At 37.1% G+C, this 25494-nt stretch overlaps 2 protein-coding genes across 5 annotated transcripts in view; one reads left to right on the top strand and one right to left on the bottom strand.

Moving 5' to 3' along the window:
- The window catches only part of SMC6 (structural maintenance of chromosomes 6), a 75475-nt gene extending 73546 nt beyond the window's left edge, over positions 1-1929 (bottom strand). For all 4 annotated transcript variants that reach the window (XM_013052937.2, XM_013052936.2, XM_045073820.1 and 1 more), the window contains exon 1: positions 1741-1929. The gene's annotated coding sequence lies outside the window, so the exon portion shown is untranslated. The remainder of the gene's footprint in view (positions 1-1740) is intronic.
- Positions 1930-2063: 134 nt separating this feature from the next.
- Positions 2064-25494, top strand: part of GEN1 (GEN1 Holliday junction 5' flap endonuclease) — a 33001-nt gene continuing 9570 nt past the window's right edge. Inside the window, exons 1-10 of the mRNA XM_013052938.2 lie at positions 2064-2482; positions 9890-10082; positions 10735-10921; positions 14765-14941; positions 16522-16632; positions 18897-18970; positions 22295-22383; positions 24280-24430; positions 24731-24767; positions 24859-24939. Coding sequence (XP_012908392.1) covers positions 9922-10082; positions 10735-10921; positions 14765-14941; positions 16522-16632; positions 18897-18970; positions 22295-22383; positions 24280-24430; positions 24731-24767; positions 24859-24939 — 1068 coding nt within the window. The 5' untranslated portion in view covers positions 2064-2482; positions 9890-9921. The remainder of the gene's footprint in view (positions 2483-9889; positions 10083-10734; positions 10922-14764; positions 14942-16521; positions 16633-18896; positions 18971-22294; positions 22384-24279; positions 24431-24730; positions 24768-24858; positions 24940-25494) is intronic.

Here is a 25494-nt window from a genome sequence, read left to right as displayed (position 1 = left end):
AAAGCTACAGAAATTATTTTGAATTTGGTCACCAGGGAAAGTATGTTAAATGAGAAAAGACATATCTCATTAACTAGTGAATCAAAATGCTAACATTAACAGAAGTGACTATAGTTGACCCTCAGTCACCTGGACTTACTAATGTGTGTGTACACAGAACTGTGAAATGCAACTAATTATGCCTTAAATATAATGCATACCATTATGGTAAAATTTTGAGTTTCTTGTTTATTGATTCTGAAAGTAAGTTAAATACAGCTTTGATTAATTTGTCTAACTTAGTTCTAAAAAACGGTAAGTGAACATTTAGGTAGGTTTTATATAAAATTCTACGTCTAGACACTCAGTAAAATAAACCTTTAGGGAATTTGTACTTACTTTTGTTGCCAACCTCAATACTAAATGCTTTATATTTATTATAGATTAAAATAGGGCTATAAATATTCTCCTGCCACCACACACACGTATTTAAGAATCCTGCTGTTAGGCATTAGGGCTATTTTCCTCCAATTACAGAAAAAGAACTAAAACTTAAAGAGGTGATACCAAAGAGCTCTGGGTCACGTAACAGTTGTTCTCTCACAGAAAAACGTGTTTTACAAGCAATATTCTAATGATCTCCAAATCTGATCTCCAGTCAGAAAAAGAAAGGTTGAATACATATTTCAACATAAAATGATCACTCTGTGTATTTCACACAGTACTAGAATGAGACAAAGGAAATCAAAGTAGAAGTTTTAATATGTTCCCTTCCACCCACACACCCAAGGAACTACTTACTACCTAACACCTGCAGGCCAATGCATATGCTATTGAATTTCTTTCTTTTATCTTTTTCTGTTATTGAATATTTTAGAAGACTATATATACAGCAGTTACCTAAAAGTTACGGAGTTTGGACTTTTTTTTTTTTTTTTTGCTTTGAATATACATTCCGAAATAGCTGGTCTTAAAACACCCGCTTTTAATCTCCTACTCATGAAATATACACGGAGTAAAAAGCGCTCGCGTAAAATCTGGCTCCAGGGTTTACACACAAAATCGTTCCTCTTTCCAGGAATCACCACAGTATTATCTCAAGTCTTATTGGTCCCACAGCCGTTTCTCTATCCTAGCCCTGCGTCCCGCAATTCCCAATCGGGAATTCCCAATTCCTCCTCAGTTCATTTCCACAAGAAAAGAGGGAACAGAAATGCCATCACAAAACCTCCACAAACATTACAAACATTACAACTTAATTTTCCTACATAATACAACCGGCGTTGTCATGGCGCTGGGCTTTAACAACAAATCTAATTAAAGTGCTATTTGCATACATTCGTAAACAGACTAAGTTGCTGCTGGTGAGGTATCCGATTCGCTCTACGCGCCCGAGGTCCGAGCCCACTCTCCCACCACCGCATCCCCTCAAGCTATTCCTCTAAGCCGAGGGCCGGTAGGGGCCGGGCGCCGGGTCCCATAGCCCGAGCCGGACTGCCAGCCCCGCCGGCGGAGCCCGAGGAGGGCCCCAGCAGCCTCGGGCAAGTTTCCCGCGGTTGAGGAGACCCGTGTCGCCCGCAGAGAAAGCCCGAAGATCCCCACCGGCGGGCTGGCCCGCTCGGGCCCGCGGGTACACCCGGGACACCGCCGCAGCTCCGGTGACCGAGCCGCCGCCAGGTGGGCTGGAGGGCTCCGGCTAAGGGGGCAGCGAGGGGATTGATCCGGAGCAAGGGAGAGCGACAGCGCGCGCCCTCACCTTACCTCGAACAAGTCCAAGTCTCCCCAAGGAACCCGATCGGGGCTGCTGTCTTGGGTAGCGGGGCGGCAAGGGCACCCTGGGGCGTCTCGGCCTCGGCTAGCCGCCGTTGGCCCGCGGGGAACCGCGCGCCCGCGGTGGGAGAAGGCAGGAGGCTGGCTGCCCCGGCGCCCACCGCCGGACACTCCGCGCCTGCGCCCCGCCCCCCCTCCCGCCGGAGCTCAGCGCGCGCGTGCGCGGTTCGGAGTTTTCGCGCCTCTAGAGTCTAAGAGGAGGGGCCGGAAGTGCCCCTCAGCCGACGGGGAAGCTGGTAGGCTCGCAGGGCTCTCGTCGGCGGGACGCGCGGGGCCGGGTGATTTGCCTAAGTGAAAGGGAAGAGAACTCGGAGCACCCCGGTAACAGTTCCAAGCATGCGTAGAACCGGGCGTCTGGAAGCCCGGAAAGCCTAGTGAGAGACTGCGGTCGCGGGAAGGGGGACGGTTACTTCCCGGAAGAGGCGGGGCCTCGGGGGAGGGGGCGCGGAATTAGAAGTGCTCCGGCGGCTGCCGGGGTCCGGGGGCTGCCGTCCAAGCGGTAGCCTTTGCTTAGGGAAAAAGGAAAGAGCTCTTTTCCTTTTCTTTCGCTTAATTTTTTTTTTTTTTAGAAGAGAAAATTTGTAAACTTGGAGGCAGCAGTAGTTAGGATTCAGGCCAAACTGGTAAAAGACGGAGGGGCGTCTTCCAAAACCGAGGAGAAAGGGGTGTCCGGGTAAGTCCGGCGGATTGTGGAGAGGCGGCCCCGACCCGTCCTTCCTCTGGCTCCTCTGAAAGGCTGGGTTGGGGGCGCTCCTCCGAACCCCGGTCAGCGGCTCGGCTGGGAGTACGGTGGGAGCGCCGCCTGGCCGCGGTCCGGCCGTGCTTGCTTGACCCCCGGCCGCCCGGCGCTCGCTCCTCTCCGCCGAGGCCGATGGCCCCTGGATGTTCTCCCGGGCACCCTGGGGGCGAACGGCCACGCCCCGGTCCGGGCCCAGGCAGGCGGAGACTAGCCGGGATGTTCCTTTTTCAGTGTTGTGCTCTGGACATACTTCCCTTAAGGCGTTGTGGTTATTTAGTCTTTCCCCCCACGCCGGCCTCTACTGTAAATCCCTCCCCCTCAGTAAATACCGGAACTGACGAAGTTTTAAGTTTCTTGGCGTAGCGTTCAGTGCTGTTCTTCCCCAGACATTAACCGACCTCTCAGGTCTTTACACAGCTCTTTCACCGAGTACGTTAGTCCAATATTCAATTTCTTATATTCCACAGTCTTCCCTTGTAGGTGGGGGAACGTGGCATTTACCGCCGCGCTGCTTCACCCCCAAATAGATGACAATTGTCTGGGCTCCAGTAATGAATTCCTTCTGTGGAAGTGACCTTTTGCTTCTAAAGAGAATCAAATGTATCTTATTCCCATGGTGGCCCTTGCCATGGCACAGTGAAAAGTAGGACCTGGTCAAAACAGACAAAAACAGCACAACATCTAGTCTTAAGTGGTCCTTGTTGGTAAACAGTGGGGAACACTTGGGTGGTTTCTGGTCAATGTCGCTTCTTTTAGGAAGCCCTCCTTGGTGCTCAATATTAGGTAAGGTATTTATTTATGTAGTCCTGTAGCTTACGTTAACTTGGCCTGTCCTTGTCACGTTGTTGTAATTCTCTTTTCATCTCTTGTCTCACTTTGCCCTAATAAAATCCTTAAATGCAGGGCTTTATCACTCATTATTGTATCTAGCATCTAGAGTTCCTGGTGTACATAGTAGGTATTTAATAAACACTTAACTATAAGCCTGGCGTATATTATGCTTCAAAGTTTATGCTAAATTCATATGAAAATAAAACTGAAGAGAGAATAAAAAACCAGCATTAATTAGTGAGATTAGGTGGAAATCCCATACAGTCCAATCTTGAACTGAATTAAACCATTTACCTATCTTTATGTGAAAATAGTCTTGTAAGTGGGAGCTGGGAAACTTAAAATATTTCTCGTTTTGTTGTTAGTTTTTTCCTAATGTTTTTGCTTAAAACTGAAATAAAATTGGAAAACTGTTGGTTTAATAAAATGTGTATTTTTGCATAAATCAAACCACTGACCTCTTTTTATGTTCTTTAAAATTTGATTCATTAGTGGAATTAGCAAGGCTCTGTGCTTTTCTCACCTCATTCAGTTTTATAATTAACCAATAAAAGCTTATTAGCTTTTAAGGAAGTTTTAGGAGCATAAATTGATTTATGGGCACCATATGGTTACATCAAAGGATTTGTTTTATTTTAACCTGTAGTGAATTCTTGAGGGCTTTTTTAAACTAGAAATTTGTGTTCTTTCTGTCAAGCAGTAGTATCTAGAATAGACTGGTTTTATTTTAGTACAAGCTACCAAAATTGGTCAGGAGGTTCAAAGAATATCAGAATCCTATAGTTCATCTGGTTTAGTACCTCCCATTTTGTAGATGGGTTAAATGTCTTTCCAAGGTCATACAGCTTCAGTATTCTATCCAAGACCAAAATCCTAGGTTTCTAATTCCAAGTCTAATGCTTTTTCAGTAAACTAAATAAATTGAAGTCACTAATAGGTTATAAAGTTATTTACTGTGGGTTGTTATGACTTTGCTGATTCATATAAATATTCTTGTGTCACATTAATTCTTAAGAATTGTTAATATGTTAAGGCAACTTCTTTTTATATGTAATAATATACTGATGGCATGATCAGATTGATGTCAGTAAAAGTACTACATTATGAAGATGGGAGTAGAGACTCCCCACATCCCACACCACGATTTTTTCAAATTGTATCTTATTGAAAAATAAGAGAAAATTTTGCGTAGTTGTGAGAGACTTTGATATATGTTGTGTTTAATGATATATGTTGTGTTTAATGCAGAGCTATATTCAAGTAACCTCAAGCTGATGATCATGACCTCATTCATCTGTTCTATCTTCCAGTGTAGTTGTACTTGAATATCTTAAAAGCTGTGGCATTCTATCCCTTTTTGGAACATCATATGCTTTTACAATGTTACTGTTGAAGCTTAATGTACAGAGGAAGCACTGAAGCAAAGAAAATGGCAAGGAATGGAAAACAATAGATCCCAGGAATAGACATTTAGGAATAACTGCATTCTTAGAACATGATGTTATTTTTCATAAAATATACATTTTACATAATTTTGCCCTTTCTGGACTATTGGGTATTTTTAATATATTCTGTTCTTAGGAATGATTTTTCAACATGCATTCTAAATTTAACTGATTTAGATCATAGATCTAAATTTAACTGATTTAGATCATAGATCTAATGAAGATAATCCTAAAATAATATTTTAAAATAATGTATTACATGTAGAACCCTTACGTAATTTTATGTATTTTTTTTGTTTTTGTTTTGTAACTGGCTCTAAGATAGCACCATAAATGAAGAAGTAAATTAATATAATAAACAGAAGGAATAGATGCACATGTGACAAACAGGCAGATGATGATCTTAGTATGTTTTAGGTTTTTAAATAGGATTTTAGGCTTCTAGAAGGAGAATGATTGTGTAGGAGAGGAGGGTAGTAAAAAGTGGAAGCAGGGAGGCGATTTGGAAGACTGTTAAAGTTTGTCTATAGGCAACGCCAGAGTTCTATCAACTAGAAATGGGGATTTTGGGTATATCTTAAAGGTAGAGGATTTCCTGATGGAGAGGGCATTGGAGAGCTGAGTAAAAAGAAGAATCGAGCACTGCTAGGTTTATGGCCTAAGCAACTGGAAGTAAAACAGTTTTGAGGCGAGGTGGTGGAATCAGGAGTTAAATGCATATTATGCATCCCCATGAAGGTAGAGTAGGGAATTTGGTATTCTAGTTAACAGCCCAGGGAGATGTCAGGTAAGTGGGATAAGTAATAAGAGGGAGACTGGTGAAGAGCTCATTATAGAGTCTTCAAAGGAGACTCAACAAAAATGTCCTTTCCAGTGTAGTCTGCCTCTGCCTCTAAAAATATTCTTCCTCAAATCTTCCTGCTCACTTTGCAGTTCCCATGCCCACTCCCAACCCTTTTAATATGTTGCTTGGCATAGTTCTAATTTGTTATTTTTTAGTTAAAAACAGTGAAGGCTTTATAAAATCTTGTAATTGAAGAAGTTCTAACAAGTTCATTAGTGTAAAGTTAGAGAAAAAAGATTTTGGGGGGCATGTCATAGAAGCTAGCTCCTATTAAAATGTTCCCTTGATTCCTATCATTTAGAGAAAAAAGTGAGGAAAAAAATATTTCACAGTATCAGGAATTCTACCATGATGCTAATGAAAGAAACTGAGCCAAGCATTACTCTTCTATAGGTATGTTTGGGGAGCACAAAGAGACCCTCCTCTTTGAAATCCATTTCAATAGCTACATGGGGACTGTAGGGTAAAGTATCAAAGTCTTTTTAAAAGCTTTGAGATAGATTTTAAAATATGGTGACCAAAAAGATTGGCAATGAAAGAGACAGTTTTCTGGAAAATACAGCATCACTTAGGAAAAATGGAGAAGAAAACACTTTAGTTCAGATATAGTAACTCAAATTTTGCTTTCTGGGAACCAACAGATAATTCTGTTGTTCTGTTTGCCTACATGGTTCATAACAGTTGTGTTTAAGTAACTGTGGTTACAACTTTGTAGCCTTCTCTCTCATTTTAATACAGGAAGAGCCAAAATGGGTGTCCTAGGTAGACATTACTGATAACTGTTCAGCTACCAGTGCTGGCGGTTCTGTAACCTAACTGTGGATGCTCGTTCTTTAAACCAGGTTTATGCTGCCAAAAGAAAAGAAAATGGCATGAAGAATTAAGTTTTAAATGTAATAATCATGTTATATTAAAAATATTATTAGGTTGCCTGGGTACCTTAGTGGGTTAAACATCTGCCTTTGGCTCAGGTCACCTATCCCAGGGGCTTGCAATGGAGCCTCTAATCTGGCTCCCTGCTCAGCAGGGAGTCTGCTTCTCCCACTGCCCCTCCCCCTGTTCCTGTACCCTCTCCCCCTGCCCCAATAAATAAATAAAATCTTTATAAAACATTATTTATGGGCTTAGCTGAAAGCCCTCTTGGTCTTGCTTAAGGGATCCAATCTGTGGAATATTAATGTTTTAATAGAATCAGTTGTAGTCTTATTTTTTCTCATGCTTGGCTGCCCTAGTGAATAATATTTCATTAAATTCTTTAAAAAAATGTTCCTAATATGCTTGAAATATTTAGAGGACTACAGTTTGTAAAATCAAGACTCTACCTCATCAGCGGCTCTCATTTTTTTTCTACAACCTTCAGAAGGAATATAATCTGCATTCCAGTCCTTTACATAAATGTGGTTTATCTGTGCCATCATAAACAACACTGCACTAGATGGGAATCTTCAGTCATTATTACTTACTTAGATATGTGTAGTCAACTCATGTCATGAAGCATTAGAGATAAGACTGGAAGGAAGGAACCTGTGAGCAGGAAAGGCCAGAGGGAAAAATGAGCCTTGTTTAAGTCCACATGACTAGCTCCTAGAGAATCTGAAGAAAACAGGAGAATGTGAATCACTCATCCCTAGAAGAGCCATACTCAAGTCAGATTTGATACGAGGTACTTACAAATTTGCAGAACCTTGCTTTTTAATTTGACCCATAAACTATAGTCATATTTGATCTCTTAATATTTAGGCAAGAAATAAACCACCTAAAGATTTCTAGTTTTATTTCCCCAAACTTTATAGATTTTTTTTAAAGATTTTATTTTTTATTTGACAGATAGAGATCACATGTAGGCCGACTGATGGGCAGAGAGAAGGGGAAACATGCTCCCCGCTGAGCAGAGAGCCCCATGCTGGGCTCAATCCCAGGACCCCTGAGATCATGACCTGAGCAGAAGGCTGAGGCTTAATCCACTGAGCCACCCAGGTGCCCCTATTTCCCCAACCTTTTACAGATACTTTTTTTTGAACTTTTTTTAAATTTGAAGAATAATGTATGCATATGATTATTAAAAAAACAAAGGTGTGTACTTTGAAGAGTAATTCTTCTTCCCCTTCCTAAACTATAGTCATCCCTGATACATAACCTATTTTTCATTTGAAAAATGAAAACCTCTTTTCATTTTAAAACTTGGGAGACTATACAAGTAGATCTATCCCATTTTTTTTTTCTGTTCTTTTTGAACGTGCCATAATTTATTAAGGTACTCCTTGGTGGACATTTGTTTCTTCTTATTGTTTTACTATTGTAAACAATGCTACAGTTGATATCCTTTTATATAAATCTCACAGCTCTAAGAGCATATCTTAAATTCCTGGGAGAGCTTTTGCTAATCAGAAGATAACCTGCATTTAAAATTTTGACAGCTAGAGTCAGGGTCATATTTAAATGAAATATAACTTTCCTCCAGAGAGAGAAATTGCAGAATTTCCTTCAGTAACCATCCATTCTGGTACACTCAACTTGAATCACAAATAAAAGGAAAGCAAAACTGTAAACAAAAATGTCCCTCCCAAACTTTCTACTTCTGAATTTTATACATTCTGATATTTAAGACTATGAAAGTCTTATTTCCTTTCATAATAACTTAGAAAATACATGTGTCTCCACTCTGTCCAGAATTAACTACAACTTTTCACATTAACAGAGATAAAACCTTATCTTCGAATCAATGCCACAATGCAACATTGAACCAGTGGGGCTGCTTATGTGAAATAAACTACCTAATTCCTTATACTTTGCATTTAACGATGTGTATTTTTTCTTTGTAAAGTGACATATCAGCAAATATTGGATCAATTCTTCATTAAAAAAATTAATACACAAAATACTACTAAAAGTGGCCCTGGCCACAATATAAAATTAAGATTCAGAAAAGTGCAGAGACAATAACAACAGCCCAGCATTTGTTTTCTTTGCAACTATGTATAATTTGAGAAAATTTGCTTTTGCTGTGGAATCTGTTAAAGGAACAGACAACACGGTATTTTTTATTTAGAATGGGTTTGCATTGGTTTGTGTTTTGCATAGTGATAGGCTTTTGTAGTATTTTTTGTATGCTACCTGTGTTTCTGGAATGAATTAAGGTCATTATTCAGAGGATGATAATCTCAATTGTGTTTATAGAGTGAGACTGAATCATCATTGCAAATACTACATAATACGCTCATCAAATAATAACAAAGTAAGAGAAAAACAGATATAGGTGTTTAATAAGGAAAAAATAGACGATAGAAAATACCAAAGCAGGTTAGAATAGCAGGGTTTAAGTCAATTTTGGTTTTAAAATGCCTTGTAAAACTGAAGAGTTTAAAAGTTTTCTTTCAATAGTGGCAGTATAGGTGATTTTAAATTTTTTTGTTCTTTCAAAGATTTTTTTTTAAATTTTCTACGATAAACATGTATGACTTTGCAATTTGAAAAGCCAACTTTATAAAAAGATAATTTCATATGCCTCCAACTCCATTTTATGCCTCCCCATTTTCCATTGACCTAGTGTTTTTGCCTTAATTTACTTATTTGCATGCTTCTTTGCATTTGTTTTCTTGTATTTCCTGATTATGATAGAATACTAGTCCTATTCTTGCTTTAGGTATGTAAATCAAGGAATGAATTCTCAAGAAGACAAATATGATTTATAGCATCATCGCTGGTACCCATCTCTGCATTTGTTATTGCTTGTTAACAGCTGGAACAAAGCCAATTACTACCATTTGGGGTTTTTTTTTCCCTTTTATCTTCTAAATTTCATGCAATCTTAATATAGCCATGTAAGAAACGTTATTCTCAACCACTGCTAAAGAGAACATAGACAAGAAGAGAGAATGAGGAGGGATAAAACCATTGACATTTGGATTCCATTAAATTTAAAAATAACGTTATTTTTCAGTACTCCAAAGAAACACGTATTTGGTGAGGAGTGGATTTTTAAGGACAAATCCAGCATGGTACCATTTGCAAATAACTTAATCCATTAGTTGCATCAGTATTTTCGTAGCTAGTAGGGAAATTACCACCACTGTTAAGGTTTCAGATGTTCTTGAAGCATTCCAAAAAGCTGAAGGAAATAAGGAGAGTTCTCTATTTGTGAATTATCCTAAACAAACATAGAATATATTCTGTGAATTTCTGTTCTGAGCTCCTGTGTCTTTAACAGTCCATATTATGAAGTGTGTTTCAGATAACAGCAGGCGATCACCAGAATGGGCGTGAATGACTTATGGCCAATTTTGGAGCCTGTAAAGCAGCACCTCCAGTTGCATAATCTCTGTGGGAAAACCATTGCAGTTGATCTGAGTCTCTGGGTATGTGAAGCACAGACAGTCAAAAAAATGATTGGAACCGTCATGAAGCCCCACCTCAGGTATAGTAAATGTTCTTAGGACATAGATGTATAATTGCATAAGCAGGTCATGTCTTGGTTTGTTTCTTTGTTGTTGCTATCCATTTTGGAATTTTAAAATATGTTGCTAACATGTCGGTCTCTGCCATCTCTAATAAATCGATGGCTCACACATTTGAGCTCCAGATTCACAGACCTAGCTGCCTAATTCCCATATACACTAGGATGCTTTGGTGACTAGAAGCCAGAAATTTGGGAGCCATTCTCTGTGTGGCCCCACCTTGCATCCAGTATATCAGGGAGTCTTGTCAGTTCTAATATTCCTTGTGTTAAGAAACTTCTGTCAGCGCCCAGAGGGAGGACCTCAGTGTGTGGCACCATCATCTCTCATCTGTACTGAAATGTCTTGCATGAGTTTTCCTTCCTCAGCTCCTGGCCTCCTCCTCCTCTAAACTGTTTTCCATGTAGCACTTAGAACCATCATAAATCTCTCCTGCTTAAAAACATTCCGTGGTTTCTCAGTTCACTGAAAACAGAATATGAATACATAAAATGTGTTTCCGTGTAACCTTTTTGGTAATCGTCTGATGTTCTTGCCATTATGTCATATTGCTATGTTGACTTTTGCCATCAGCATCTGATTATTAATGGTTTACTGATTTTTATATTTAAGGAACTTATTTTTTCGTATCTCCTGTTTAACACTGATGGATGTAAAACTGGTGTTCGTTATGGAAGGGGAGCCCCCAAAGCTGAAAGCTGATGTCATAAGCAGGAGGAATCAGATTCGATATGGGCCTTCAGGAAAAACATGGTCTCAGAGAACAGGGAGATCACATTTTAAATCAGTTTTAAAAGAGGTGAGTGTTTAGATACGATTTAATAATTCTGATTTGAGTTAGAGAATGCATTTTATTCTGATAAAGGTTGTTATATCATAATCTTTAATACTCACTAAACTTAATATAACTAGAAGGCCAGTGGGGATATAGAAGAGAGTTTATATTCTGTAGTGAAACTCACCCAAGTTCAAGCCTGGCTTTGGCATATGGAAATTCTGAGATGTTGAGCAAGGTTTTTAAATTATATCTGCTTTACTTCCTAACCTGTGCAATGAGGATAGTAACACTTTGCAGGAATGTGGTGAAAATTAAAAAAAAATAAAAAATAAAAAAAAAATATATATATATATAATCTCCAATATCTAACTCAACTACTACATAGTAGGGAGTTGATATATGTTACCCGTTATGACATCTTCAGCACTTAAAGAATTTCCTCGAATAGAGATCTAATGAGCTCATACTTCACTCATTCATTGGGAGTGAGAATTTTTTTTTTAAAGATTTTATTTATCTATTTGACAGAGATCACAAGTAGGCAGAGAGGCAGGCAGAGAGAGAGGAAGGGAGGCAGGCTCCCCACTGAGCAGAGAGCCCGATGCATGGCTCAATCCCAGGACCATGACCTGAGCCGAAGGCAGAGGCTTTAACCCACTGAGCCACCCAGGTACCTCGAGAGAGAGAGAATCATAAGGTGGCTTCCTGTCCAGCACAAAGCCCACAACCCTGAGATCATGACCTGGGCTGAAAACAAAAGTCTGTTTAATTGACTGAGCCACCCAAGGTGTCCTCACACATGATTTTTATCTTGGACATTTAACTTCGCATATAGTACCCATGTCTCCCTTTTGCCACATTCTATCCAAATCTATAACTTGTAATGGTGGTGTAACACGTATGAAATACTACAGAAAACTATGAAATCCTCCCCCCATGATTGCATATATGTTTGCTTTTCATTCTCTATTATTTGTGAAATTATGATGAAGATTTTTTTGTGTACATAGCTTTTTCTTGTGACTTGGGTTGTTAAGATAAATTGCCCAAAGTGGGATGGATAGACCAAAGTTTGGGAATGATTTTATAGTTCTTGCCAATCACTTTCACCAGCACAGATCTGACATGTGCAATTTCAGTATGCCTGAAAAACATTGGGTGCTAGGATGCTTATCTTTGTATTATTTCATATACAAAAACAAAGTTATTTGTTTATATAATACATATAATACATACTTAATGTGTATTGGTCTTTTAATGGTAAGGTTAAACATTTTAGGTTTGAGTGTCTCAGTTGATAAAGGGCCATTGTCCTTGCCTGACAAATCTTTTGAGGTTTTAATTTGTTGTTGTTATTCGAGTTCTTTATGTTAAAGATATATACTTCTATTATATTTGCTTTTAACTCATATCTCCATTTTTCTTTTCTTTCTTTCTTTTTTTAAAAGATTTTATTTATTTGACAGGGAGAGAGAGGGGGAGAGCACAAGCAGGGGGAGTAGCAGGCAAAGGAAGAGAGAGAAAGCAAGCTCCCAGCTGAGCAGGGAGCCTGATGTAAGGCTTGAACCCAGGACCCTGGGATCATGACCTGAGCCAAAGGCAGATGCTTAACCAACTGAACCACCCAGGCGTTCCATTTTTCTTTTTAATTGTGGTTAAAATTTTCATTTCTTTTAAAAGATATTACATAAAATAATAATCATTTTTCTCTTGAAATTTTATTTTCTATTTGTAATGTGATCTTAAAAAATAGTTTCCAATTAGTGATCTTTCCACCATAATGACTATCAGTAGTTGAAGAAAGTATCTGTACTAGATTCTAATTATTTCTTACATTGTCTGTTCCTGGAAATATCTATGGTCCACATACTGAGGGCATGAAATAGCCAGTATAAAGTAACAAGATGTTCATGTCTTCTTGAGAAAATTGCTCCGTTTCTTTTTCTTTATTGTAGTAGTTGTAGTAATTGTGGTGTTCCTAAGCATTTTGTGTCACTGTTCAGTGTTGCCTGAATGAATAAAAAATTCATTTTCATTTATCTGTACTTTTAGTTACTACGCCGTACTTCTTGCTAACCCACTGCCATCTTTTAGGTATAAGGATGAAACAAAATTGGTTTTCCTCTAATACCACCCCACATGATAGACTTAGGGTAGGCAAATTTATAACCAGCCTCATCTCCAATTCTGTGCTGGTTTTTGAAGAGTTGGAATGACAAATAATGCAGGCATCTGAAATAAGTTCCAAACTCTCTTGTTTATTAGCTTTCTTGCTTCCTTCCTTCCTTTCTTTCTTTCATTTTTAAGATTTTATTTATTTATTTAACGATGAGAGAGGGAAGGATCTCAAACAGGGGAGAGGCAATGGGGAGAGAGAAGTAGCCTCCTCGCTGAGCAGGGAGCTGGACGTGAGGCTTGATCCTGAGCTGAAGGCAGATGCTTAGCCAGCTGAGCCGCCCAGGTGCCCCTGGAAGGATATTTCTTACCTAGAGGAAGGCAGAAATATCAAAACTATCTCCCTAAAGTCACCCAGCCAGAGACCTGGAAAGTACCTTCTTTTTTCCCCCCACCATAGTACTTTGCTTTTTGAATCCTGTCTGCCTTGGGCAACATCTGGCAGAGGTTTTTCTTATGTAATAATCATGCAAGCAGTCAGTTAAAGCAAAACATGATATTTACAGCATCATTCTCTAGAAACTACAGGTTAAAAGCCTCTTTTCCTCGCCATTCCCAGTATTTCTCATTGTAAAGTGCATGAGTGACAAGCAAGAGTGCCTTAGGCTGTAAGGCTAGACTACAAGCTGTTCTTCTGGGTTCAACTCGTAACACAAAGGAAACTCACTGAGGATTATTTATTAATCAGCACATGGCTAGAACCACCTTGCATAGCCATTTGACCTCAGGGAACAAATCAACAACTGGTCCCTATGTGCTTTCCCACAACATGAGAGTTTCATTATATGGACATGATAGAGAAAAAGAAGAAAACTGTAAGGTCTCAAATAAAATTTGATAACAGCATCTTTGGAAGAGTTCATATTAAGTTGACCATCATGTGAGAGGAATTTTTGTAGTTTTGCAGATGTAAACCTTAATGTAATTAATAACCATTTAAAGATTTTTTTTAAATCTTGAGATAACATTGAACAAAACAGTGAAAATTGAATATTTAATGTTTTTTCTAAAATGCAGCTTATTAAAAAGATTTTATTTCTTAGAGAGAATGAGTGGGGGTAGGTACGGGGATCAAAGGGGGAGGGAGAAGCAGACTCTCTGCTAAGCAGGAAACCCAACTTGGGGCTCAATTTCAGGGCCCTGAGATCCTGACCTGAGCTGAAGGCAAATAGTTAACCAACTGAATCTCCCGGGCGTCCCCAAAATGTAATTTTTAAATTAATTTTTAATTGAATGTGGATTGCTTTTCAATTGCCATTTTTAAAGCTTTCGTTATGGAAATTTTTAAATCAATATAAAAGTAACCCATCATCAATCTTGACCAATTAACAGCTCTTAGCCAATCTTGTTTTATCTGTGTCCCCACTCACTCCCTACTCCCATGTCATTCTGAAGCAAATCCCACACATAATATTGCCTCAGTTTCAGTATTTCAATATCTATGTCAAAAAATAAGGACTCTTTAAAAATAAATATAAACATAACCAAACTACATTTCTTATTATCACTCTTTAATGCCATAAAGTATTCAGTATTCAGATTTCCAATCATTTCTTAAATATCACAATTTGTAAAACACCTAAATAGTTAACAATTAATATTTATAACACAGAAGTCATTTACTAACACTGGAAAAAATAGCAGTAAAATGGTGTTCTTAGATTTCTTGCATCTGTCTTTTCTTTTCAGTGCCTCGATATGCTGGATTGCTTAGGAATTCCCTGGGTCCAAGCTGCTGGGGAAGCGGAAGCCATGTGTGCTTATCTTAATGCCAGTGGTTACGTAGACGGCTGCCTCACTGATGATGGGGATGCTTTCCTCTATGGCGCCCAGACTGTTTATAGGAATTTCACTATGAATACCAAGGTACTTTTCTTTCTCATTTTCAGCATTTGTCCCACAGAGTACCTTTTGAAAAGCGATTATTAAATGGTGTAAAATACTTACCATAATGCCTGGCACATAACAATTGCAAAATGAAATGAAATGTGGTTACAAATATGACACATAGTCCATTTTCTCTGAAAAGTGGATTTCTCTTTTAAGAGCTTGATTTGTTTCACATGATTTAATTCTAAGTCAGTTTTGATAATGTATTATAAAAATGCATATGAAATGTCTTGCTTTGACCCAGAATTTCCATTTTTAGTAATTTATCCTCAAAAACACCTGTAAATATGCAAGAAGAGATGTACAAGGATGTTAATTGCAGCATTGTTAGTAAGTAAAGAAAATGAGGCAAACAGCCTGAGTGCCCTTTTTTTTTTTTTTTAAAGATTTTATTTATTTATTTGAGAGAGAGAGCACGTGCATGAGCAGGGGGAAGAGCTGAGCCCAGAACCTGACACTGGGCTTGATCCTAGGACCCTGAGATCATGGCCTAAGCTGAGGTCAGTTGCTTACCTGACTGAGCCACTCAGGCACTTCTCAAATGCCCATTTCTAGGGAATGATTAAACACAGCCGTGGTTCTCAGTTAGAGAGGTATTGCCAGCAGAAATTTTGGTTGTAACTATTCAAAGCTGGGCAAGGAAGATTATATTGACATTTGGTAGACTGGAGCCAGGAAAGCTAAACCTCTTGCCAGATGATTCTCTTATCTCTCTGAAAATGCTAATAGTGTTCCCACTGAGACACATTGCCTCAGAGTCCATTTTATTAGTAGCAAGCAGTCATTAAAAAGATAATATTGGAGCACCTGGGTGACTGAGTTGGTTAAGCAGCTGACTCTTGATCCCAGCTCAGGTCTTGATCATTAAAAAAAAAGATATGTATTATTGATATTAAAGATGTATTAGTGACCAAAAAATGTTACAAAATAGTACTTTTATATAATTCTAAATTCAGCCAATAATAATAAATATTTGCATATATATGTCAAAGTGTTTTTTGGAAGAATATTCATGAGAGGGAGGCAAACCATAAGAGACACTGAACTCTAGGAAACAAACAGATTTGCTGGAGGGGAGGTGGGTTGGAGGGAAGGGTTAGTTGGGTGATGGGCATTACGGTGGGCACTTGATGGAATGAGCACTAGGTGTTATATGTAACTGATGGATCACTAAATTCTACCTCTGAACTAATAAAAAAAAGAATATGCACTATAGTGTTAATAAGAGTATAATGGTTAACTTTAGATGTTGCAATTACAGAGAATGTTTACTTTTTACAATATTCACTTTACAGGGTCTAATTCTGTAGGATGAAAATTTTTTGTAGACATCAAAAAATAATGAAGAGGAAAATTTTGACTATTATAGATTGTTTTTCAAGCCAGTTTTTGAAACTATGACTTTATTTCCAGATATTGAAGTGTTATATTCTGTGAAGATTCTGGTGATCAGGATAATTTTTTTTCCCCCTATTTTAGCTTTTAGGAATAATTAAGCATTTAGAGACAAATACTTTTTTATAATGTTTAATCTACAAATGTTTACTTTTTTCTAGGATCCACATGTTGATTGTTATACAATGTCGTCTATTGAGAGTAAACTAGGTTTAGATAGAGATGCTCTGGTTGGACTAGCTATACTACTGGGCTGTGATTATCTTCCAAAGGTATGCTTAGATTGTTGTATTTACTTACTAGTCATAATGTGTCTTTTTTGATACCTTACATGCTGTATAAATATAAAAATAATATAGCTATCTGATTAAGAACCTAATTTAGAGTATAATTTTAGGCATAATAAACAATTTGCTAAAGAAAATAATCAGCATTTCAAGTGACATTTAAAAAACTGGCTCATTGTGACACTGAATGTATAAATTAAAATGGAATAATAGCTAGGCCCACAACTTACATGTCAGTAAACCATTACTCTAAACTAAGAGAATGACATTCAAGTTTTACTACCATTTAAAAAAATACAGGAATTATTCTTTTCTTGTGTCATGCCAGTATTAATTTCTATCACTGTTTTGTCTGTTTTTTGGTTTTCAATCTTCCTTGCAGCTTTCCAGCTGTGCACATGCTCAGTATTCTTACTGTTGCTAGGCAACATGATTATTGGGGTAAGCCATTCATCCTTCCTTGCCTCTTAGCATTGAATTGAGTTTTGTTCATGAAAACATTTTATTTAAGATGCAAAGTAAAGTACCCTGTAACAAATAGGTCTTCTAATAGGTGAGTGATAAATTAAGAATTATAAGGAGAGGGGGTGGGAGGGATGGGGTGACTGGGTGATGGACATTGGGAAGGGTATGTGCTATAGTGAGTGCTATGAAATGTGTAAGACTGATGAATCACAGACCTGTACCCCTGAAGCAAATAGTATATTGTATGTTAAAAAAAAAATTACAAGGCAAACCCCATTCTTAAATATATTTAAAAGTATGGAATGCCTTGAATTGTAGTTCTTATTATGTCGTCCCTTCATTAGGTCCCTACTGATCATCTCTATGTTCTTATTAAATCCTTCATTATACTATTATTCTATCCCCAGGAGAAGTCTAACAAGGATGACATCTCTATGTTTTTTCATCAGAGTTTAGGAGAGAGGAAAAAATAGCAGGATAGTAAAATTATTAGCCATCATTTCTAACTTATGTCATCAGTGACCAGAGAGAGAAAATGACTTTATTTAGCTAATAAGAAAAGGAAACACAGGAGGAGGGAAACCTTTAAATAAAGCAAAAGTAATTATTTTATTATAATGCTTATTCTGAAATAGAAGATTCTTATTTCCCACATGTAATTATATCATAATTAAAGTTTAGAAACAGCCAAATGTTAAATGTAAGAAAAAACTTGCAAAATTAAACTCACAGAAACCAATTTTAGCTACAGGGGTGTTACATTATGTATTATTAACCTTAGCTGTTTTGACATTTTCTATCCTTTGTAACGAAACTGGTATCTGTTTATTTTGTTCTACTTAAAGATTTTTACCACTTATGGACTAACATGATTTACCTTTAAAAACTTAACATGTAGCTAAATGCTAATATAAGAAGGGTGTTATACAAAATGTCTAGCAATGTGTATGCCTAAAACGTGGGCTGTAACCATGAAACAAGACTTCTGGGTCCGCTGTCATGCCAGGTGCTACCCTGTTGGTAGCTGATCCTGAGTGTACGAGGATTGGGAAGGGGATTCAGGCTGGAGGGAGATCCCTTTGCCAGCAAGTCCTTAGGATGCTTGTTTAGTGACTTTCCTAACCAATTTGGAAATACTTTAGCAACTGGTATGTCTGTCCCAGTACATATTGGCTAAGTAACAGCCCTGCTTCTACGGATATATTCATAAACCAGAAGACTCAAACCAGAAATTGTCATGCAAATACACATACATTAACATTTGTGTGTGTGTGTTGGCAACTTAACACTTGTTTTCATTTTTCTTAAATTATTAATTTCAAGAGTTAACTTGGAACTCTTCTTTGTTCTCTTTTGATGTCTGGCTGTATATTAAGTGTTCATCTAAGTGAGTGGACATGCTTTTTCTGATTACAGATATAACCTGAAGTTAGGTCAAATTAAAAGACTATCAAAATAATTAATGTAAAAAGTGAAAGCGCTTTAAAGTTCTGTTCCTCCCTCCCTTAAAATAAACACTGTCAGTGATTTAGTATATAATCCTGTGACTTTGGGATTTGCACAGATTAACAATATCATAGTCATTTTACTTACAAATCTATTTGGTGGGCTATTCTGCAATTATTATTTGACGTGTGGCAAGGTATCTTACACATCTTTTTTCTGTGACTACATAGTTGCCTTATTCTGTCAGCTGCACAACCTCCCATTGAATGGACATGTCATGCTCTATTTCTCCGTTCCCCAGTGACTAAAATTTGCATTTCTTTTCCGCTTTCTGAAAGGGAGTCCCTGGAGTTGGCAAAGAGCGAGCATTAAAGCTTATACAGACTTTGAAAGGGCAAAGTCTACTTCAAAGGTAACTAAAAATGACTCTAGTGACATTAGACATTTATTTTTGTTGAACTGAATAGTGACATTACAAAAAGTATTATACAAAACGTATTATATTACAAAAAGCATATATATTCAACTCAGTTGTATTATATAATTTTTTATTTTTATTATATTTTTTGTGGGGGTAAGAGGGAGAGAGAATCCTAAGCAGGCTCCATGCCCAGCGCAGAGCCCCACGTGGGACTTGATCTCACAACCCCAAGATCATGACCTGGGCCCACATCAAGAGTCGGGCGCTTAACCAGTTGAGCCCCCAGGCACATCCTAGGTTTTAGATTTTTAAATTTCTCTATATTTTCATTTAAAGTCGCTGATTTTTTTTTAAGATGTTATTTATTTATTGGTTTATTTATTTATTTGAGAGAGAGGACATGTGTCAGCATGAGTGGTGGGAGGGGCAGAAAGAGAGAGAGAAACAGAGTATCAAGCAGACTCCACTCTGAGCACAGAGGCTGACATGGGGCTTCATCTCACTACCCTGAGATCATGGCCTAAGCCAAAACTGGAAGCTATTGCTCAACTGACTAAGTCATTCAGGCGCCCCTAAAATCACTGATTTTGAGGATGGCTGACTGGCTCAGTCAGTGGAGCATGCTTTGATTTTGGAGTTGTGGGCTCAAGCCTCATGTTGGGTGTAGAGATTACTTAAAATCTTTATAAAATGGATTTTTTAAAGATTTTTATTTTTTATATATTTTAGAGAGAGTTTGTGTGGAAGTGGGGAGGGGTCAGAGGGAGAGAGGGAGAGAATCTCAAGCAGACTCCCCACTGAGCGTGGTGTTCCACGTGGGGCTCAATCTCACAACCCTGAGATCATGTCCTGAGCCGAAGTCAAGAGTCGGAGGTTTAGCCAACTAAGCTACCCAGGCACCCCCCCAAATGAAATCTTTAAAATAATAACAATAAAATAAAAACTTTTTTTTTTTTAATTATGAGATTTCCAAAGAAAAGATAAGAATATACATCCTAAACCATACTGTATTTTTTTTCACTATTAGGTCACTACATACAGAAGTAGTAAGACGCCAAATGTGTTTTTTATAACCATGTGCTTTTACCACAGGCTATTTTAGACTGTTTTACCACCAAGGTAAATATAACCATAAAATAATTTTACATTTAAAACTTTATATTTAAAATTATTTTTGATATAAAATATTTTGATATCATATTTATTCTCTGTAAGTGAAATGCCTGACATATTGTAAGTATTTAAATACATATAACACTTGATCACAATTTTTACTTGAATACCCTTTGTTCTGGAGCCACATATTTAGTAATACATTCTAATTAATTTAGACTGTGCAATTTAAGGATTCAAAAAAGGTAAGGTATGGAATATATGGTAGTTTACCAACTGTGCTATTTAGTTTTGAAAGAATGTGAATATATTTACTTAATGAAAGCAATGGTTTGTGTTAATGTTAATTATGAATTAATATTAATGATAATAAAGTATGGAGTGAATAAGAAGGAGCTCTTTCAGATATAAAGCTACTGATAGATCTAAGACTTTAATGAATATGTTGCTGGTATTAGTGAGCACTGTGCCAAAGCCGGAAAAAAAGCTATACTTTGTCATGGAATCATTTGGGAATTGTGAAGAATAATGTGAAGAATGAAAAGAAGGTATGCGACTTGGCTGACTACAAATCATCCTTACCGACGTAGTGTCAGCAAATATGTGCTTTTGGCAACATTTTATGAAATGTTTGAACATTTGAAAAGAATAAAATTACCTTTCTTATTATCATTATATATCATTCTAATTTTAATATAGACTGACTTTCCCCCTTTTTCTCCCACATTTAAAGTTCTATTTATTTATCCAGCATCTATTAATGCTTCATTTTTAGCAAGCTCATACTTGATCTTTATAGTAAATGGGACAGAAATTCCAAAAGCCAAATAATAACTCCTAGTACCAGACACTGCACAATGAACTCAAGAGGTAATTTACTTTTTTGTTAGACCTTTAACTTCTGTAAGTGGAGAAACATAATTCAGAGCCATTTGTTTTTATGGGGAATACTTAATTATCCTCTTAATTATTCCCTTGGTGGCTTTATGTTGCCTTGAACTTTAGCCAAAAATAAAATTAACGTTTATTTAGTAGAAACCTTAACAGATACACATTTTCCTTAAAATCGTTCGTTAAACAGGCAGTGTTTTACAGTTTGCATAAGAGATTAAGGAAATGATCATTTCAGGTGATCTAGATTTTTTTAAGTTTTTACTTAGAAACTTAATGTTCTGTTTAGTTGTATAGTTTACCCTTCACCCCTATTCCTGATATGGGAAAATGTTCACGTACATCATTCTATTTGTTTCGTACTCACACAGAAAAGAGATCAAAAAGACATAAATACAAGTCATTCTCCTTACATCTTGCTGCCTAACTTAAGATTCTCTAAAAAGAAAACACCCCCAAACTGAATGAATATATGAATATATACATATGGGTACATGAATATATGAGTATATACATACGAGTACATGAAGATACGAGTATATACACACGAGTACATGAAGATACGAGTATATACACACGAGTACATGAAGATACGAGTATATACACACGAGTACATGAAGATACGAGTATATACACACGAGTACATGAAGATACGAGAATATACACACGAGTACATGAAGATACGAGTATATACACACGAGTACATGAAGATACGAGTATATACACACGAGTACATGAAGATACGAGTATATACACACGAGTACATGAAGATACGAGTATATACACACGAGTACATGAAGATACGAGTATATACACACGAGTACATGAAGATACGAGTACATAAAGATACGAGTACATACACACGAGTACATGAAGATATGAGTACATACATATGAGTACATGAAGATATGAGTACATGAAGATATGAGTACATACATATGAGTACATGAAGATATGAGTACATATTCTTTTTCTCTTCTTCTCCTTATCCCTCCCTCTCCTTCCCTCCTTCTCTTTCCTCCTCCCTTCCCTTCCACTCCTCCAACTTCCTTCTCTTCTCTTCTGTAACCGTCTGATTCTCTCTTCCTCCTGTTGCAACTCTATTATCCTTGGGGCCACATTTTTAAATTGAGGTACATAGATTGAGGGTTTTCCCAGGCTGGGCCAGTGACTTTATCATCAAAGAGAAAACAAATGGGCAGGTAAGGAAGGGAAGAGAATAGCCTGGCATTTGAGAGCATGGCATTTTGGTGACCTTGTTTTTGTTTTGTGTCATTTTTCCTTTTAACTTTTTTTTTTTTTTTTTTGCAGGTTTACTCAGTGGAATGAAGAATCACCCTCTGATCCACAACCACTAGCTATTAAAACACCGGCCCATTGTTCTGTGTGTTCCCATCCAGGTAAGCAGACATAGGGAATGAAATCTCTAGAACATTACTGTGTGATACCCACATTGTCATCCTATTCTTATAATACTGGTTACATAATCTCTTCCTCAGTAGATTGAATATCCTCAGTATCAGGAGTTGTGTCTCATATGCACAATAGATGTTATTTGAATGAAATAATATGATGTAAACAATAAGCACAGGGCAAGTGCAATTTCAAACTATGTTACCAAATTATGTAGATGTTAAAATTATGTTTTCAATATAGAAATCCATTTAAACAAAAAAAGAAATGTCATAATGCTAAATCTTAGGGGGAAATCAAATTAAAACCATTTATTTTTATTTGCATAAAAAAGTGACTTAAAACTAATTTCTAGGGTATCTGGGTGGCTCAGTTGGTTAAGCACCTTGCCTTCAGCACAGGTCATGATCCTGGGGTCCCAGAATGAGTCTTAAGTCAGGCAATCTACTCAGCAGGGAGTCTGCTTCTCCCTCTACCCTCCCCACTGCTCGTGATCTCTCTCCTTTGTGAATAAATGAAATCTTTAAAAATAACACTATTAATTTCTAATATATGTTTATTATTATTGAAAATAACTTGGTTCCTCTTCACTTGGTTAAAAAAAAAAATGTCATTAGCGTGTATTAGATCAGAAGCACATTTCGCTCCCAGGAGAAAGTAGGAGATCTTGTCAGCTCATCCTTTAAAAGAAATTCTTGGGGTTTCTGGGTGGCTCAGATGGTTAAGCATCTATCTGCCTTTGGCTTAGGTCATGATCTCAGGGTCCTGGAACTGAGCTCTGGGTCAGGCTTCCCACCCACGGGGAGTCCGCTTCTCTCTCTCCTCTACCTCCTCTCCCATCAGTTCATGCTCTTTCTCTCTAACTCTCAAATAAATAAGACCTTTAAAAAATAACAATAAAAATTAAAAAGAGAAGAAATTCTTTGTCTGTTTGTCTCAGTATATGTTCGTAAGCATTATTAAATTACAGGTAAAATCATGGACGATATAAATGTTTTTATAGGATACTTTATAGAATTCAATTCTGTAGTTTTTTGACACTTTATAAATGAGTTTTAGTTCCTATCAATTATGTGTGCTCTTCTGTATTCTCAAAACAGTGTTAAAGGTGGTCATTCCTTCAAAAGGGAACTAGGGCCATACACCTCTGCCATAGTCATAATTCATTCATGTTCCAACCACAGTTTAAAACTAGCTGTGAAGTTTACTGAGGGCTAGATACTAGCAGAGGTAATTAACTGTTACATTCTTTTAATATTCCCATTAAAGAAACCATTTCATGAATTCTGTTAAGTAAAGAATCTTTTTCTTTTGTGATTGTATTTATTTATTTATTTATTTATTTATTTGAGAGAGGTGAGGATAAGCACAGAGGGAGAGTTAGGGGGACAAGCGGACGCCCTGCTGAGCAGAAAACCCAATGTGGAGCTCGATCTCAGGACCCTGGGGCTATGACCTGAGCTGAAGGCAGATACTCAACCAACTGAGCCACCCAGGCATCCCATAAATAATCCTTTTTAATGTTAGTGATTACATCCTACTTTTCTTGCATGTAGTTACCAAATACACCACAAAGTTTTCCATTGTTGATTATCATAAAATTATAATTTCTAGTTACAAATTAACAGTTTCAGATAGAAGAATATACTATAGAAACAACAAAAAAGTGTCATGTAAGAGCTCAGGATCTACGTTGTCTTAAGAATTATTACAGTATGCATTATTCTTCTATTTAACCTAAATGTATTGGAACCTTTCTATAGGCTAAGGACTTCACAACACCATGTTCATTTTTAAAAATCTGGATAGGGCAAAAAAATAAAATTATATAGAAGGTAAATCAAAAAGCAGTGAAAATCATACTTCTTTGTGTTTCCATAAAGGTTCATCTAAGGATCATGTACGTAATGGATGCAGACTCTGTAAAACTAATCAGTATTGTAAGCCGCATGATCATGAATACTGCTGTCCTTGTGAGTGGCACAGCACAGGGCATGGCAGACAACTGAGCGCCATAGAGAACAGCATTAAGAAGTAAGTTCTTCTGACTCCTTTTTTTCTGTCCTGACCTATTTATACACCTCTAGTTGAATTATTTCCACATACCCTTCCCCCATGTCTAGATTAGTAACATTTCACAAAATCTGTTTTTTGATTCAGTTCAGACTTTAGGCAGTCTCAGAAGACTGATTTAGTAGTTATTCAAAGAGAAGTTTGATGACTGGGATATTATCCAAGGGTATTTTTCATTAAATCAGCAGAGATTGGATGAAATGAATTTATAATCTAAAATTGCCTGATGATATTAACAACATGTATATAATTTATTTTCAGAAAAGCTTGCAGTTGTGAGGGATTCCCATTCCATGAGGTAATAGTTAATAATTCAAATGTATGTCTTATTTCAGAAGTTCTTTTAAAAAATTTGAAGTCTGAATTTCTATTTTATTTCCTCTTGCTAGGTTATTCAAGAATTCCTTCTGAACAAGGATAAATTGGTGAAAGTAATCAGGTACCGAAGACCTGATTTATTGTTGTTTCAGGTATGGGAAAATAAATATTACTTTATGCTATGTAGTTGTGTACTAGGAAGATAAGAAGGGATAATCACTTTGGTCTGAGAGGAGATTTAAAACAGCTTTGACTCTTTGACTGCATTTTTTTCAGCATTTATTTCTAATCTTCATTCCTTTGCCACATAAGAACCATACTTCGCAGACCACAAGACAAACCATAGTTATGCCCTTTAGAAGACACCTTATGTACCATGTACAGATTCATTGTATTTAGGAACATATTGGGGGCAGGACATAATACCCAGAGAATGTGAGAAATAAATTTGTTGTTATAAAAGTTTACAAGGACAATGGAAAAAAAAATTTTTTTTTTTTTTTTGGTATAGTTGACACACAAGATTACATTAGTCTCAGGTGTACAACTTGGTGATTTGATAAGTTTATACATTATGCTATGTCGGCATTGGGATTTTTAATCCGTGAACTTACTTTAAGTTTGGACCATCTATCACTTATTATGTGACCTTGTATATGTGTTATCCTCAAAAGAGAAATAATACTACTTTCTGAAGTCACTATAAA

This window comes from Mustela putorius, unplaced genomic scaffold, assembly GCF_011764305.1.
Source record: "Mustela putorius furo isolate JIRA1106 unplaced genomic scaffold, ASM1176430v1.1 tig00537284_pilon_pilon_pilon, whole genome shotgun sequence".
Lineage (NCBI taxonomy): Eukaryota > Metazoa > Chordata > Mammalia > Carnivora > Mustelidae > Mustela > Mustela putorius.
The sequence above is the reverse complement of the archived record's forward strand: the minus strand, read 5'-3'. Positions and strand labels throughout refer to the sequence as shown.